The 15292-nt window shown below is 34.4% G+C and overlaps 2 protein-coding genes across 4 annotated transcripts in view; one reads left to right on the top strand and one right to left on the bottom strand.

Annotated features, from left to right (window-relative positions):
* On the top strand, positions 1-4171 carry LOC125672293 (uncharacterized). 3 transcript variants are annotated; one of them, XM_048908508.2, is made up of 4 exons: positions 1-137; positions 2816-2929; positions 3302-3439; positions 3811-4171. In XM_048908508.2, exons 2-4 carry the CDS (start codon positions 2816-2818, stop codon positions 3931-3933), a joined length of 375 nt encoding a protein of 124 aa, XP_048764465.1. In that variant the 5' UTR covers positions 1-137; the 3' UTR covers positions 3934-4171. The 3 variants fall into 3 exon arrangements, with proteins under 3 accessions (XP_048764465.1, XP_048764466.1, XP_048764468.1); XM_048908509.2 differs by having other exon boundaries at positions 68-208; XM_048908511.2 differs by lacking the exon at positions 1-137 and adding an exon at positions 2342-2440.
* LOC125669202 (mucolipin-3-like) overlaps positions 3466-15292 on the bottom strand; it is a 27411-nt gene continuing 15584 nt past the window's right edge. The window contains exons 9-14 of the mRNA XM_056164035.1: positions 13476-13625; positions 9468-9581; positions 7507-7629; positions 7217-7423; positions 6922-7070; positions 3466-6315 (exon numbers count right to left, since the gene is read on the bottom strand). Coding sequence (XP_056020010.1) covers positions 6270-6315; positions 6922-7070; positions 7217-7423; positions 7507-7629; positions 9468-9581; positions 13476-13625 — 789 coding nt within the window. The 3' untranslated portion in view covers positions 3466-6269. The remainder of the gene's footprint in view (positions 6316-6921; positions 7071-7216; positions 7424-7506; positions 7630-9467; positions 9582-13475; positions 13626-15292) is intronic.

Consider the following 15292-nt stretch of genomic DNA (forward strand, 5'->3'; position numbering starts at 1 on the left):
GGCCTCTCTGTTAATTATCCGGGTTTCAGAACCGACCTGATTTGCGCTGTTAGTGTTCCAACATCATTTCCGGTGACAAAATGACGATGAAAACCTTGACAAATGACGATGAAATATGATAAATCAACACCAGAAAGGTAATTTAAGCCGTGTTTAAAGACAGCAAAACAGGATTCGGATATTTCAATTTCAGCCTCACGAATAAACGGTATTAATATGTTTTACGGCGTGACCGTGTTTGAGGGCGAAGCAAAAAAGTTTTGACATTAGTATCTATATCCAAAACAGGACAAAAACAACCCGAAGTTAGCACGCGGACGTAGCTATATCAAAGCATCCTAATTTTTGGACATTTGAACCACCTATATATTGAACGCGGGAAATATAACGCAATTGATGTAAACAGTACATTGTGACGTCATATTCAGCGTCGTTATTTAGCAAATTTACAAACAAAGCGTTTGAACCACAACAAAAAACATGGCGTTAATCGTGGAGTGATTATATATGATTAAGAAAATAAGATTTACATGCTTTTACGGATTTTATGTGCAACATCTCAGAACGACGTGAACTAAGGTAGACGAGATTCAAAATGGAGGAATACATGTCCACGCGCTAATATTCGAATCGACGCCATTGGTACCAAACTTTTCAAGTTCCATAGGTATGGTTTAATTTTTCATTTATTTCCTATATTTTCCTTTTAAACATGTATATACGTGTTACCTATAGGGAGAGCTCCGCTCTCACGGCCCTTCGGGCCGTGAGAGGGCTTCGCCCTCTATAATCGTAAAGTAGCATACCATAGCGACCAATTCAGATTTGTTTATTGTTCGCATTTTCAATCATCTTGGATCACAGGAGTTTGAAATTTTATCAATAAAGTCAATAAAATTCACATGAGTGACCAAGCCATGAGCTATGCGTTAGCATAGCGAACGCATAGCTCATGACTTGGTCAATCAAGTGAATTTTATTGACTTTATTGATAAAATTTCAAACTCCTGTGCTTGGATCCACGTTGAAACCACCTCTGGAGAATTTTTTTTTTTGCTTTTGGTACAAGATTCGATTTAGCATTTATTTTACTGGAAAGGAGAAAATGCAATGGACCAGATCGGGATTCTAACCCGGGACCCCGCAGGGTTTGACACTAAGGCACGTCCGACTGACCGAGTCTACTAAATGATGGGTCCGGTCGGGTAAAATGTCGATTTACTAGTCCGACTGGTCATGTTGAAAAAATAAACAAGAAACTTTAAAACAATAAGATTGTAAAGAGTTTGTGAGCAATTTTGAACCGCGTGATGACATAATCTTTATTTCTATTTCTAATACATAAATCGCGATCGGAAGTGATGTTTTACGACATCTGCTCGATGGGTGTAAAGTTATGTTTCGGATATTAAATAGATATAAATTGAATTCATTTTTAAAAAAAACGTTTATTTGAATTAAATATAAGAAAGTGTTTATCAAATTAATAAATTACGTCATAAAGAGCCATTTTTCGGTGTTGACATATGTGCGGGAATGTCTCTATATTCAAATACGACGTATCGTCCTCAAGGAAAGATGTCCCAAGAAAGAAAAGGAAAGGTTGGGAAGAAACAAAGCAGGGCTTATGAAATAGAAATTTAAAAAAAACCGGTTGAGATCATTTTATTCTAAATGGACTAAAGAATTCCCGTGCCGAGTAGAATTTAACGAAACAGAAAATGTGTTTGAAAATTAAAGCATATCAAATTGATTGACGAGACTGATGTTTTTGAGACAATCAAATAAGGATTAGTTCAAACTTAACGTTTGTCATTAGAAGTAAGTAATTAAATATGGAGAAACTATCACTTTTTTCTGTACAGTTGGTCAGGGCTAGTGGATGTAAGGTCAGGTCTAGTAAAATTCATTTGAAGTGGCCCGACTGGTCTAGTGCTAAAAAAAGTAAATGTCAAACCCTGCCCCGTAATCTCTAGTCAGGTGCTTTAATATGTTTTACGGCGTGACCGTGTTTGAAGGCGAAGCAAACAAGTTTTGACATTAGTATCTATATCCAAAACAGGACAAAAACAACCCGAAGTTAGCACGTGGACGGAGCTCTATCAAAGCATCCTAATTTTGGACATTTGATCCGCCTATATATTGAACGCGGGAAATATAATGCAATTGATATAAACAGTACATTGTGACGTCATATTCAGCGTCGTTATTTAGCAAATTTACAAACAAAGTGTTTGAACCACTATAAAAAACATGGCGTTAATCGTGGAGTGATTATATATGATTAAGAAAATAAGATTTACATGCTTTTACGGATTTTATGTTTAACATCTCAGAACAACGTGAAGTAGGGTAGACGAGATTCAAAATGGAGGAATACATGTCCACGCGCTAATATTCGAATCGACGCCGTTGGTACCAAACTTTTCAAGTTCCATAGGTATGGTTTAATTTTTCATTATTTTCCTTTTAAACATGTATATATGCGTTACCTACAGGGAGAGCTCCGCTCTCACGGCCCTTTGGGCCGTGAGAGGGCTTCGCCCTCTGTAACGGACCTATCTGGCCACCGGCAATCGAACACGTCTGAGCGCTACATTCCTTATTCTCTACTTAATGTTACATAACGTAACATATTCAGTAAATGCTTTATCAGGTTTCTTAATAATGAAACGCAACTCAAAGTTGATTAGTTTCTTTATTCAGTTGGAGAATTCCCCAAGTACTTATTTTTGCCTTGAAGCAGCAATTTAAAAATTTTTTTGCTATGGCCTTTACATGTATACTTACAGCTATATGGTGACAATTTTTACAGATGAGGTTGGAAGAAATCTGGCTCGTTCTGATTTTGGCTGTGATGGTCACAGAGATTGTGGAGAGTAGGAAACAGTATGAGTTTAAACAATATACATTCAGGAAAAAGAGGGACGTAAGTGAATTACTTAAAAAATTTAACAACATTCGTACAGACAAAAGAGGCTGTTCTGATCTATGCCAAGTAGAGAACTCGACTGTTTGTTGTGCTGATACACAAATAGAAATATGATTGTGTATCATTCATTATCGGTAATAGCGTTCGCTTGCAGCATGTTGCAAGTCCAGTTAGTCACATCAAATTACCACACTGCATGCTCTATTTGATGTTTCGTCCATTTCAATTGAATATTTGCAATGGCATGAAATCTTTAGAAAATCCGTCTAAACCATAGCATATGTCTAGATGGCCCTATTTCTATTTTTGACACCTACCAAAAAAAAAAAAAAAAATATCAAACAAGGAATGAGTTTTGTATCTTTACAGGACAGAAGATATAAGAATGCCAAAGCTTTGTGTGACGTTCGGCAAGACTGTCTGTCTAAGTTTGGAGTTGAGCAGACAGCATGTGTCAGGAAGTGTATCTCCAGCCTCTGTTACAGTCAGATCTACGAAGCTGACCCGGTACGTGTAAACACCTAAACAACGCCGTTGTTCAAATATTTATTCACATTCATTATATTATCTGAAATGCTAACAATACCATGGTAAAATCAATACAAATTTGATTTATTAGACAAGCACTGACTTATCTATAGGTTATAAAACAAATTTTCACCCTCCCTCTCTCTTTCTCTCTCTCACACACATGTACATTATTGCATAAAAATATGTCATCTAGTAGATTAGCTTGAACACGAATAAAGTATCCTGACCTCCAGTTTGGTGTTTTTATAAACTATTTGGATTTTCAGTTAGAGGAAAGTGAAACAGATGTCAGATTGAACTCCTTTAAGTTTGGTATTTTTATGAACATGAAATTATTTATATTTCAGTTAGAGGAGGGGGAGATAGATGTCAGATTGAACTCCTTTAAGGGCTGTCTGTCCCAAGACAAAACCAACCAAAACACAGAAAAACTGCCAGGGGAGGTTAATCACGATCTAGGCTTGGGATAGACATTTCATTTCAACCTTTTCTTCAACATTATGGAGGCTGGCATGCATTGTTTGTGAATGAATGTTTGTTTATCTGTATTCAGTAACAGACAGTGAATGTACTGATATATGTATAGTGAAAGAACCTAAAATTATACATGATGAATGCTGGATCTATATAAATTGTATTCATATGTGTGTGCAGATTTATATGATTTACATTTGCAATTAAATAATTAAAGAAAAATTTCAATTGGTATTGCAAATTTTATTTCTAAATTCAGAATGTTTTGGGATTTTTCTTTCATTTTCCATTCAGAATGTATTGGATTTTTCTCTTTCATTCTCCTGTTGTTGACAGCAATCTTATTTTGGCTTTCCATTTGTTTTTGATTGGCTAAGTGAGAACTGAATGGTCAATAGCTTACTGTTGATGTGTTAATATTGACAGGTTATTTCTGAGTACTGATTGGTAAACACTGACAGGCTATATTTCTGAGTACTGATTGGTAAACACTGACAGGCTATATTTCTGAGTACTGATTGGTAAACACTGACAGGCTATATTTCTGAGTACTGATTGGTAAACACTGACAGGCTATATTTCTGAGTACTGATTGGTAAACACTGACAGGCTATATTTCCGAGTACTGATTGTTCAGTACAGACGTGTCATTTCTGAGTACTGATTGATAAAAATTTAGCTGACTGTAAAATTGGAATACAAGTGTATAATGAGATTTCTTGCAATATATGTATGAGTATTGGCACTATGTGAGGATCAGGGAACTATGTTGTTGGGCATCATATTGGCATTAGTTTATATTGCTGATGATACAGAAAATCTTATACACATATGATATAAATAATGTGGTTCAGTTTATATATCTTTGATACAAAGACATGGTTATATAAATTAAAACCCTGTTCTAAAATGGCTGCTGAAAAAGAGCATTTAAAACAAGAATACACAAAAACAGTGAAGAGAATGTCCAATACACTATAAATAAGCAAGAGGCCCATGGACCACAATGCTCATTTGAGTTGCATTGCTTACATAAATATTCATACTTTAAACCCCTATTGTGGCCCTGCCATGGCTCCAGGCTCAAAGTGTGAACTTTGATAATCTCTTCATGAGGAGTCTTGTATGACAAAATCAGTCCTATTTCGGGGTTTAAAGAATTGAAAACAAATCTTACATATTAAGGCAACTTGTAGACAGTGGTTATTGGGAAGATTTTTCCTATATATACATATAAAATTTTAAACCCCAATTGTGGCCCCACCTTAGCCTTGAGGGTGACTGGACAAACCTGAATTGGTTGTCTGAGTAATATAGTTCTGAACACACTTTTCACCACTGCAACTCGAGCTTGATCCTTGGGATTGGCAGTGGTTGTATGTTGGAGTATTGTGGTCGCCCACTCGGATACTTGGGTTTCCTTCAGAACTCAAGTTTCTTTCCACATCAATGACCCCTTCATGCCAATATCCAAGCAGAAGAAAAGCGTGTATGTAAACTGTAAAACCACTCAAGTTTTTAAAACTCTGAATCAACACATCAGGATGCTTCCATATCAATTATGCTAAATTGTTGACTTGTGGTCGTGAGAAGATTTTTACTATTTTTGAGTTCTCCCTGGAAGCAAGGGTTATGATTTGAACAAACTTTTTATCATCATAGTAATGGGAAGCTTTTGTGCTGCTTGTCCTGGTTTTTCTGGCAGAATGATTCTTGTGGAGATGTATTAAACAAAATTTTATTTATTATTTCCCAGTTGTCTCACAATGGACCTTAATAATTTGAATTCCTATGTGCAAGGATACTTTGTGCCAAGTTCGGTTGAAGTTGGTCAAGCCATTCTAAAAATGTGAGAAATTCACAATGACAACAACAAACGAAGGGCACATTTTGATCAGAAATGCTTTTATGAGCCCATGGTGAGCTAAAAATATCTATGTAACTGTATTTACATACACTGGCAACCATATTTCATGATCAGTTAAAAAAAATCCACCACCAATTTCAGCAAATAAATATTTTTGACATACATTAACAATACATGATGAAGTATGAATTCTCAATCATGATAAAATCAATAACTACATGTAAAGCAATCTTCAGGTACAATTAAATATCACACATTTGATTTAAAAGCACCACATATTTAATTCTCATAGGTTACAACCTACTAATGAATCTAAAATGAGGTAAAATGCATATTCCAATTGACTTCATCCACCGGGATGTGGGGTGAATATGCCTGAGTTGTGGACTCGATGCCCAGGAAGTGACATAATGCGGCACGTGGAGGGGGGAGGGGGGGTATAACAACCGTCACAGCGAGTACTATTCAGTTCAGAAGACTTGTATACTCAGATGGGCTGCCCGATTTCTTCCTGAAAGAGAAAATGCATTTGGTCGGTTAGTATGTATACAAAAAGAAAATTACAGACAATTTGAAATCAACGATTTATTTATATATATTTCCCAAAGTAGAGATGTAAACACTGTCTGTACTTGTACAAGCATGTGCATAAAATGCTTAATGGTGTTTTGATTTTTGCTCTTTAAAGGATATCTCAATTACTAAGAAAATGTACAAAGAGGTGTATATGTAGTCATTTGAATCTTCAGGATCTGATATATATTTTTTTTAAAGTTCAGTTTATGTGTAGCAAATGCATGATAATATCTACAACTAGTTTTACGCCTTGCAGTAATCTGGTGTTGGAGAAGAAGTGTTTTATTGCCTGCTATCACTATTTCTCAAGCTCGTTGTGAATTTGTTTTTCTACATTGAGAGATAGAAGTCATGTTCTCCAAGTGCTCTGTGTTTACAGGAAGGAAAATAATGCATAAATGGGCAGTTTATGATAAAAATCTGGAAAAAACTAAACTTGCTGCAAAAAATTTATTTAAAGTCATTTAACGGGGCCAAATTATACTATTACCATTTACATGTATCACTTTTGAAAGCTGATAAATCAAGTTCATGTACTCACTTTTTACAACAGAAACAGCAGAGGAGGGAAACAACACCACAGGAACAGGTTTGATCCTCCCCTCGGTATAACTCCGAGTCTGGAGAGTCCTCGCACTGGTCAATGAACTCAAAAAGCTCACTCTTTGGAAATCCCTTTTCATAGTACTCCTAAAACAAACATCATATCAAACTCTTCATGTTTAGTAATCCCTGCACTTGTATTTACATTCAAAATAATTTTCTTTAAAACTTTAATTAGAATGAAAATCCCTGCATAAATATTGTACAAAATTCAAACATTACTATGCACTGACCTTAATGGTTTCATATGTGTCCAGAATAACAGCAATAAAGAGATTCAGGACTGCGTAAATAAATAGTGAGACAAATATATACAGGTAGACCCGACTGTAGTACCAGACCACAGTGTCATCTGTCACAGTCGCCGAGAACGTCACAAACATGTCGTCGCCGTTAACCAATGAAAACAGGCACTCTGAACTTGTACTTAAATGTCGGAACTGAAAATGAAAATAGAAATATGTAAAAACATTTTGTTTAAAAAATGGAAGGGTGGGCACTTTTAGTGACTGTTTGTACTTACTTTAATGTGGTAAGGTCCCAAGACGGCCCAGCCACAAAACATAAAACCAAGATACAGCATCATAGTGGTCACAAGGAACCTCATCAAGTCGGGGAAAGCTTTCTTTAACACCACAGTCAGAATCTGTAATCAACAGGTCAACAGTAGCTTTTGTGTAAGGTATGACTATCTAATGTTAATTTTCTTAGTTACAGTTAAACATGCTTAAAATGAAGTGCTAGGGAAGAACAATTTTGATTTGTTATAAACACACTTTGTTATATACAATTATTTCAAAAAATGATTAAAACTACAGGGAATGAAATTCACTTCACTGTAAGTTTGAATTCATTATAAGCATGTTCGCTGTAACCATATTTTACTGTAAGTGTGAGTTCATTATAAGTGTGTTTGCTGTAACCATATTTTACTGTAAGTGTGAATTCATTATAAGCATGTCACTGTAACCATGTTTTACTGTAAGTGTGAATTCATTATAAGCATGTCACTGTAACCATGTTTTACTGTAAGTGTGAATTCATTATACGTGTGTTCACTGTAACTGTGTTTTACAGTAAGTGTGAGTTCATTATAAGCGTGTTTACTGTAACTGTATTTTACTGTAAGTGTGAATTCATTATAAGTGTGTTTGCTGTAACCATATTTTACTGTAAGTGTGAATTCATTATAAGCATGTCACTGTAACCATGTTTTACTGTAAGTGTGAATTCATTATAAGCATGTCACTGTAACCATGTTTTAATGTAAGTGTGAATTCATTATAAGCATGTCACTGTAACCATGTTTTACTGTAAGTGTGAATTCATTATACGTGTGTTCACTGTAACTGTGTTTTACTGTAAGTGTGAGTTCATTAGAAGCATGTTTACTGTAACTGTATTTTACTGTAAGTGTGAATTCATTATAAGCATGTTCACTGTAACTGTTCGACTGAAAGTGTGAATTCATTATAAGCATGTTCACTGTAACTGTTCGACTGTAAGTGAATTCATTATAACCGTGTTTTACTGTAAGCGTGGATTCATTATAACTGTGTTTTATTGTAAGCGTGGATTCATTATAACCGTGTTTTACTGTAAGCATGGATTCATTATAACAGAGTTTTACTGTAAGTGTGGATTCATTATAACCGTGTTTTACTGTAAGCATGGATTCATTATAACCGTGTTTTACTGTAAGTGTGGATTCATTATAACCGTGTTTTACTGTACGTGTGGATTTATTATAACCGTGTTTTACTGTAAGCATGGATTCATTATAACTGTGTTTTATTGTAAGCATGGATTCATTATAACCGTGTTTTACTGTAAGCGTGGATTCATTATAACCCTGTTTTACTGTAAGCGTGGATTCATTATAACCATGTTTTTACTGTAAGCGTGGATTCATTATAAGCATGTTTTACTGTAAGTGTGGATTTATTATAACCGTGTTTTACTGTAAGCGTGGATTCATTATAACCGTGTTTTACGGTAAGTTTGGATTCATTATAAGCGTGTTTTACTGTAAGCGTGGATTCATTATAACCGTGTTTTACTGTAAGCGTGGATTCATTATAACCGTGTTTTACTGTAAGCGTGGATTCATTATAAGCATGTTTTACTGTAAGTGTGGATTTATTATAACCGTGATTTACTGTAAGCGTGGATTCATTATAACTGTTTTATTGTAAGCGTGGATTCATTATAACCGTATTTTACTGTAAGCGTGGATTCATTATAACCGCGTTTTATTGTAAGTGTGGATTCATTACAACCGTATTTTACTGTAAGCTTGGATTCATTATAACCGTGTTTAACTGTAAGCTTGGATTCATTATAACCGTGTTTTACCGTAAGTGTGGATTCATTATAACCGTTTTTTACTGTACATGGTTTTATGATTAACAATACAAAGTGATTCCAGTACATCAAGAAGTCTAAAACATGTCTACTTCTTATCTCTGTCAGGGAAGTACTTACATTGAAAGTTTTAAAGAAGCCTATGTACCGAATGACTCCCATCCACACCAGCAAGCTCCCGGTTCCAAGCATCAGTGCACAAAGGTCATAGTTCTCGGAAGAACTTTGGGCATGCTAGAGAAAAAGCAGCAAATCTTCAGTCATAAATAAAGAAAACCTCAACAGAAACAGAGACAGCATATTATTTGTAATACACATACTAAGGAAATAACATATAACATGCAAAATATTCAGGAAATATCAGCAAAAACGTACAATATATTGTATACATTACATGTTAATCAACAAAACATACACCATTGCGATATATTTCATGTACTGTAGAATCATTTAAATTCATAGGGGCCAATTTTCGTGGATTGCTGAATTTTTACAGGTTCGTGGGGACGTAATTTCGTGGATTTATTTATTTGTAAGATTCTTGTATATTAGTTATCTTTTATTCGTTGAGGATGTAAATTCGTGGTGAGGGGTACCCACGAATTCCACGAAAATTGAGCCACCACGAATTCTACTGATTCCATGGTAAATTAACAAAACATTGTATTTTGAGTGCCAAATTAAACATTTTCTCAAAATGTTGAAAATATCTTTAATCATTTCAAGATATCAATTCATTTGATGTGCACAACATTTCAATTCAAGATCTCTTCAATTCTGAATACCGGATATCGAAAACATTATGTTGTCTCTGATTCCGGCAAGATTTTAATATTTAGTCTGTCCAACAAGATCTCGTTTTCTGCGTTAACTTGACAACTTTTCATGAAACAAGTACACATTACTATTAGATATAGTGAGTCTAGTCACTACGTTGTTTTTTAAAGTCGTGGAGTGAAGACCAAATGGAGAGAAAAAGTTGCCGTTCTAACTGTGTGAAAATTCTTTATTACATGTAGCAAGAAAAGTAGTTCTGCCGTTAAAAAAGGGGGGTGGGTGCCACGATTCGTTGGTTCAACCTTGCATTTTCACTATTGTAGGTGGCTGGAGATTGATGCATAAATTGTGTTTATACATAAAAAATTGTTTTAATTGTTTAAATTGTTTAAAAATGTTTTATCTCTGCTACCAAACATCAGAAATTTAAATTAATAACTGATGTTTTTGGTACTAGGGTATTCGCAAGTGACATTTTGCATAAATAATCTTCAAATCAGGAATTTTTTTGCTATGAGAAATGAGTCGTCTTTAGCATCACTAATCTATATGTAATAGAGTTGCCCAAGTGATGCATCATTTTCATAACTTCTTTTTCTGAAGAGTTCTAAATTTTTATAGTTCCGATATCCCATATTATTGTGCGCATAAATTGAATTGTTGATAGCCTTAACTATTCTGCTGAATTGATGCACACTATTGAATTGTTGCTCTCTTCAAATGAATTGATATCAACAACTGAATTGATGTGTGCAATAATTCAATTGAATAGAGCAATAATTCAATTAATGCCTGCAATAATTCAATTAATGCCTGCAATAATTCAATTATTGCTCTCTTCAATTGAAGTAATGATATCATTAATTCATTTGATGCTCACAATAATTCTTTTAGAGAGAGCAAATTTCTTATGAGAGATATGTTTAATAACATATCCACAATTGAATTAATTATCTCTTTTAATTGAATTATTGCTCTCTGTAAAAAAAAATTGATGAACGCTTTAAATTCTTATATAAAATTGTTGAAAATAATTAAAGATATCTTCAACTGAATTTAGATCATCAAATCATTTATATTGAGCTCGAAATAAAATTTGGTGAGCAATATTTCCACTATATTGATGCGCGCAACAATTGCATTGATGAGAGCAATAATTGATTTGATGCACGCATCAATTCAATATGCCACTTTTGAGATAAGAGCTCTTCTGTGTAAGGGGTGCATTTAGTGGAACTTTGAATGCTGAAGTGGGACAGAGTGGATCTTCAGTCAAAGAGGAAGACAATAAAATGTAATTTAAAAGCAGCTTCTCTTTAAATATGTAAATGTAGGAAATACAAAATACTATCGAGAGAAATGTTTTACTAAAGTGGAAATATAAAACAATGTCATATGTCCTTACAATGTCTGTACAGTTAATATAGATTGATTGAAATGTTGTTTAACATCCCAATCGAGAATATTGCACTCATATGGAGACGTCACCATTGACGGTGAAGGGCTGCAAAATTTCGGCCTATGCTTGGTGCTTATGGCCTTTGAGCAGGGAGGGATCTTTATTGTGCCACACCTGCTGCGGTTTCTGCGGTCTCATCCAAAGGACCTCCCCATTTAGTCGCCTTCTACGACAAGCAAGGGGTACTGAGGACCTATTCTAACCCGGATCTCCACGGGACCAGTTAATATAGAAACTTCACACTGGTGCATATTGATATGTTTATAACGCTGTCCTTACACTGTCTCTATTGTGTATAGAAACTTTACACAATTTAACTGTCGTGAATAGTGCTGGAAGTGATTGCTGTCGTGTAAACTTTGGTATAAATGTGAAGCCTTGTGGGGAAAACTGGTGTTTTGTATTGGAAAGCCTCCCATGGGGACTATGGAGCGCCAAATTAACATAAACTCAAATAATTGAAGATATCTTCAATTATTTGAAGATATCATCAATTCATTTGATGCGCGCAACAATTGAATTAAAGATCTCTTCAAATAATTAATGATATCTTCAATTCTGAATTATTGCGCGCATTAATTGAATTGATGATAGCATTAATTCTTCAACTGAATTGATGTGCGCTTCAATTGAATTAATGATCTCTTCAAATGAATTAATGATATCAACAATTGAATTGATGCGTGCTACAATTCAATTGAAGAGAGCAATAATTGATATAATGCGCGCATTAAATCAATTGATGAGAGCAATAATTGAATTGATGTGCGCATTAATTCATTTGATGAGAGCAATAATTGATTTAATGCGCGCATTAATTCAATTATTGCCCTCTTCAATTATTTATTGCAATAATTCTTTTAGAGAGAGCAACTATATAATTAAAGATATCTTCAATTCAACATATCCACAATTGAATTAATGATATCTTTAATTGAATTGTTGCTCTCTTTAAAAGAATTGATGCGCGCATTAATTCCTTATACAAAAGCATTGTAAATGATTTAAAGATATCTTCAATTGAATTAAAGAGATCATCAAATTATTTAAACCGAGCTCTAAATTAATTATTGCGAGCAATATTTCTACTAAATTGATGCTCTCATCAAATGAATTGAAGAGAGCAATAATTGAATTAATGCGCGCATCAAATCTATTATTGCTCTCATTAATTGAATTAATGCGCGCATCAATTGAATTGAAGAGAACAATAATTGAATTAATGCGCGCATTAAATCAATTATTGCTCTCATTAATTCAATTGATGCATGCATTAATTCAATTGATGAGAGCAATAATTGAATTGAAGCGCGCATTAATTCATTTGATGAGAGCAATAATTGATTTAATGCGCGCATTAATTCACTTAAAGAGAGCAATAATTGAATTGATGATATCTTCAAATAATTGAAGATATCTTCAATTATTTGAGTTTATGTTAATTTGGCGCTCCATAGGGGACACTGGTTTTTTTTTAATAAACTACAGTTATAGCAAAGCACCTGGGTTATCCTATTTTGCTTCATAACAAGTGTAATTAGCAATATTCGATGACTTTTACAACAGTGTTTTACTGTATAAAGGTGATTAGATAAAGTTTTAGAAATTGCTGAGTCATGCTGTCCTTTTGAGTTTTTGGATCAGGGGTACAAAGAGAAAGTGTGTATTGTTTTTTTTTTAAAGGTATTTTTTGGGTGTGTGGGTGTTGTTGTGCCTTTCTCTGAGCTATGGGGTGCAGAACAATATGAGAATTACCATGACCGGGTCATAATCAATTGCCTGATAGCCATCAAATTCTGGCAGGATAGCCTTTATTTCAAAGAGAAAAAGTTTGAAACAATTCTAAAACGTGGACTGAACAGAAACCACTAGCTATGTAAAGCGCTACATACCCGTCGCTCTAGCTGAATTTTGAAGGCGGATCCGATCACTGTCAGCATGTCATTAATCACAATCAACACGTACCAAAGATTGACAAACTCAAACTTGTCAGAAAAACTCAGGTCCTTCCGGTGGCGGGTTTTAAAGAACTGGATCGTTTCCTGTCAACGAAGGATTATTCGTTGTGTATTCTATGGTTTCTCTTTTAATTATCAATTGTAAATTTTAGTATGTTGTACAGCGCTTTAGAGTATTTTTAGATAAGGCGCTATATAAGTGTACTTTTATTATTATATTATTATTATTAAAATGATTAAGAATTAATTTCTGACACACTTTATCAAACTTTATACCATCGATCGAATGATATGGAAATCAGTCATCCTCTGTTTAGTTCCTTTGTTTCTATTTTGATGCTATGGCAAAATTGTTCTACGTGTCATAAAGAATTAAATTTTTCTTGATAATTATTTATCAAATTATATAAAATGCGTTTTTCTAAATTAAACTATAAGGTACATATTTTCTACTCATTTTATATGAGTATATAGTCAGTTGGGAGAGTTATACTTAAACTGCTCCAACTTACTTTGTATCATATAAAATGAGTAAAAATATTTTTATTCCTCAAATAAATATGCTATAATAAAAATAATAATAATGTCCTTTATTTACACAGGATAGGACAATTAGTTTAAATAAGAGGCCCATGGGCCACATCGCTCACCTGAGTCACCTTGGCCCATATCTAAAGATTTTCCATATATATTTGTATGTAAAACTTTGGTTCTTATTGTGGCCCCAACCTACCCCTGGGGACCATGAATTTTACAAACTTGAATCTGCACTATGTCAGGAAGCTTTCATGTAAATGTAAACTTCTTTGGCCCAATGGTTCTTGAGAAGATTTTTAAAGATTTTCTCTATATATTAGTATGTAAAATTTTGATCCCCTATTGTAGCTGCAACCTACCCCCAGGAACCATGATTTTTTCAAATTTGAATCTGCACTATGTCAGGAAGCTTTCATGTAAAGGTAAACTTCTTTGGCCCAATGATTCTTGAAAAGATTTTTAAAGATTTTCTCTATAAGTATGTAAAATTTTGATCCTCTATTGTGGCCTTATCCTACCCCTGGGGGCCATGATTTGAACAAACTTGAATCTGCACTATGTCAGGAAGCTTTCATGTAAATATAAACTTTACTGGCCCAGTGAATCTTCAGTAGAAGATTTTTAATGATTTTCCCTATATATTTGTGTGCAAAACTTTGATCCCCTATTGTGGCCCCATTCTACCAACGGGGCCATGATTTTAACAAACTTGAATCTGCACTATGTCAGGAAGCTTTCATGTATATTTGTACTTTCCTAGTCCAGTGGTTCTTGAGAAGATTTTTAAAGATTTTCTCCATATTTATTCCCATGTAAAACTTTGATCCCTATTGTGGCCCCATCCTACCCCCAGGGGCCATGATTTGAACAGACTTGAATTTGCACTATGTCAGGAAGCTTTCATGTAGATTTCAGCTCCTCTAGCCCAGTGGTTCTTGAGAAGAAGATTTTTAAATGACCCCACCCTATTTTTGCATTTTTGTGAAGGGGGCATAGCCCTTCATTTGAACAAACTTGAAAGCCCCTCACCCAAGGATGCTTTGTGTCAAGCTTGTTTGAAATTGATCCAGTGGTTCTGGAGAAGAAGATGAAAATGTGAAAAGTTTAGAATGCCGCCACTGACAGACAATGGACAAATTTTGATCAGAAAAGCTCACTTGAGCTTTCAGTCCAGTTGAGCTAAAAACTAGTTTTAATTGTAGTCCTGAAAACAT

Source organism: Ostrea edulis, chromosome 4 (genome assembly GCF_947568905.1).
Source record: "Ostrea edulis chromosome 4, xbOstEdul1.1, whole genome shotgun sequence".
Taxonomy (NCBI): Eukaryota; Metazoa; Mollusca; class Bivalvia; order Ostreida; family Ostreidae; genus Ostrea; species Ostrea edulis.

Excerpts from the sequence above, each read along its gene's own strand:
- LOC125672293 (XM_048908508.2), top strand. The coding sequence starts at position 2,816 with ATGAGGTTGGAAGAAATCTGGCTCGTTCTGATTTTGGCTGTGATGGTC. Across the intron at positions 2,930-3,301 it reads CATTCAGGAAAAAGAGGGAC|GACAGAAGATATAAGAATGC; the intron begins GTAAGTGAATTA and ends GTATCTTTACAG. Across the intron at positions 3,440-3,810 it reads AGATCTACGAAGCTGACCCG|TTAGAGGAGGGGGAGATAGA; the intron begins GTACGTGTAAAC and ends TTTATATTTCAG.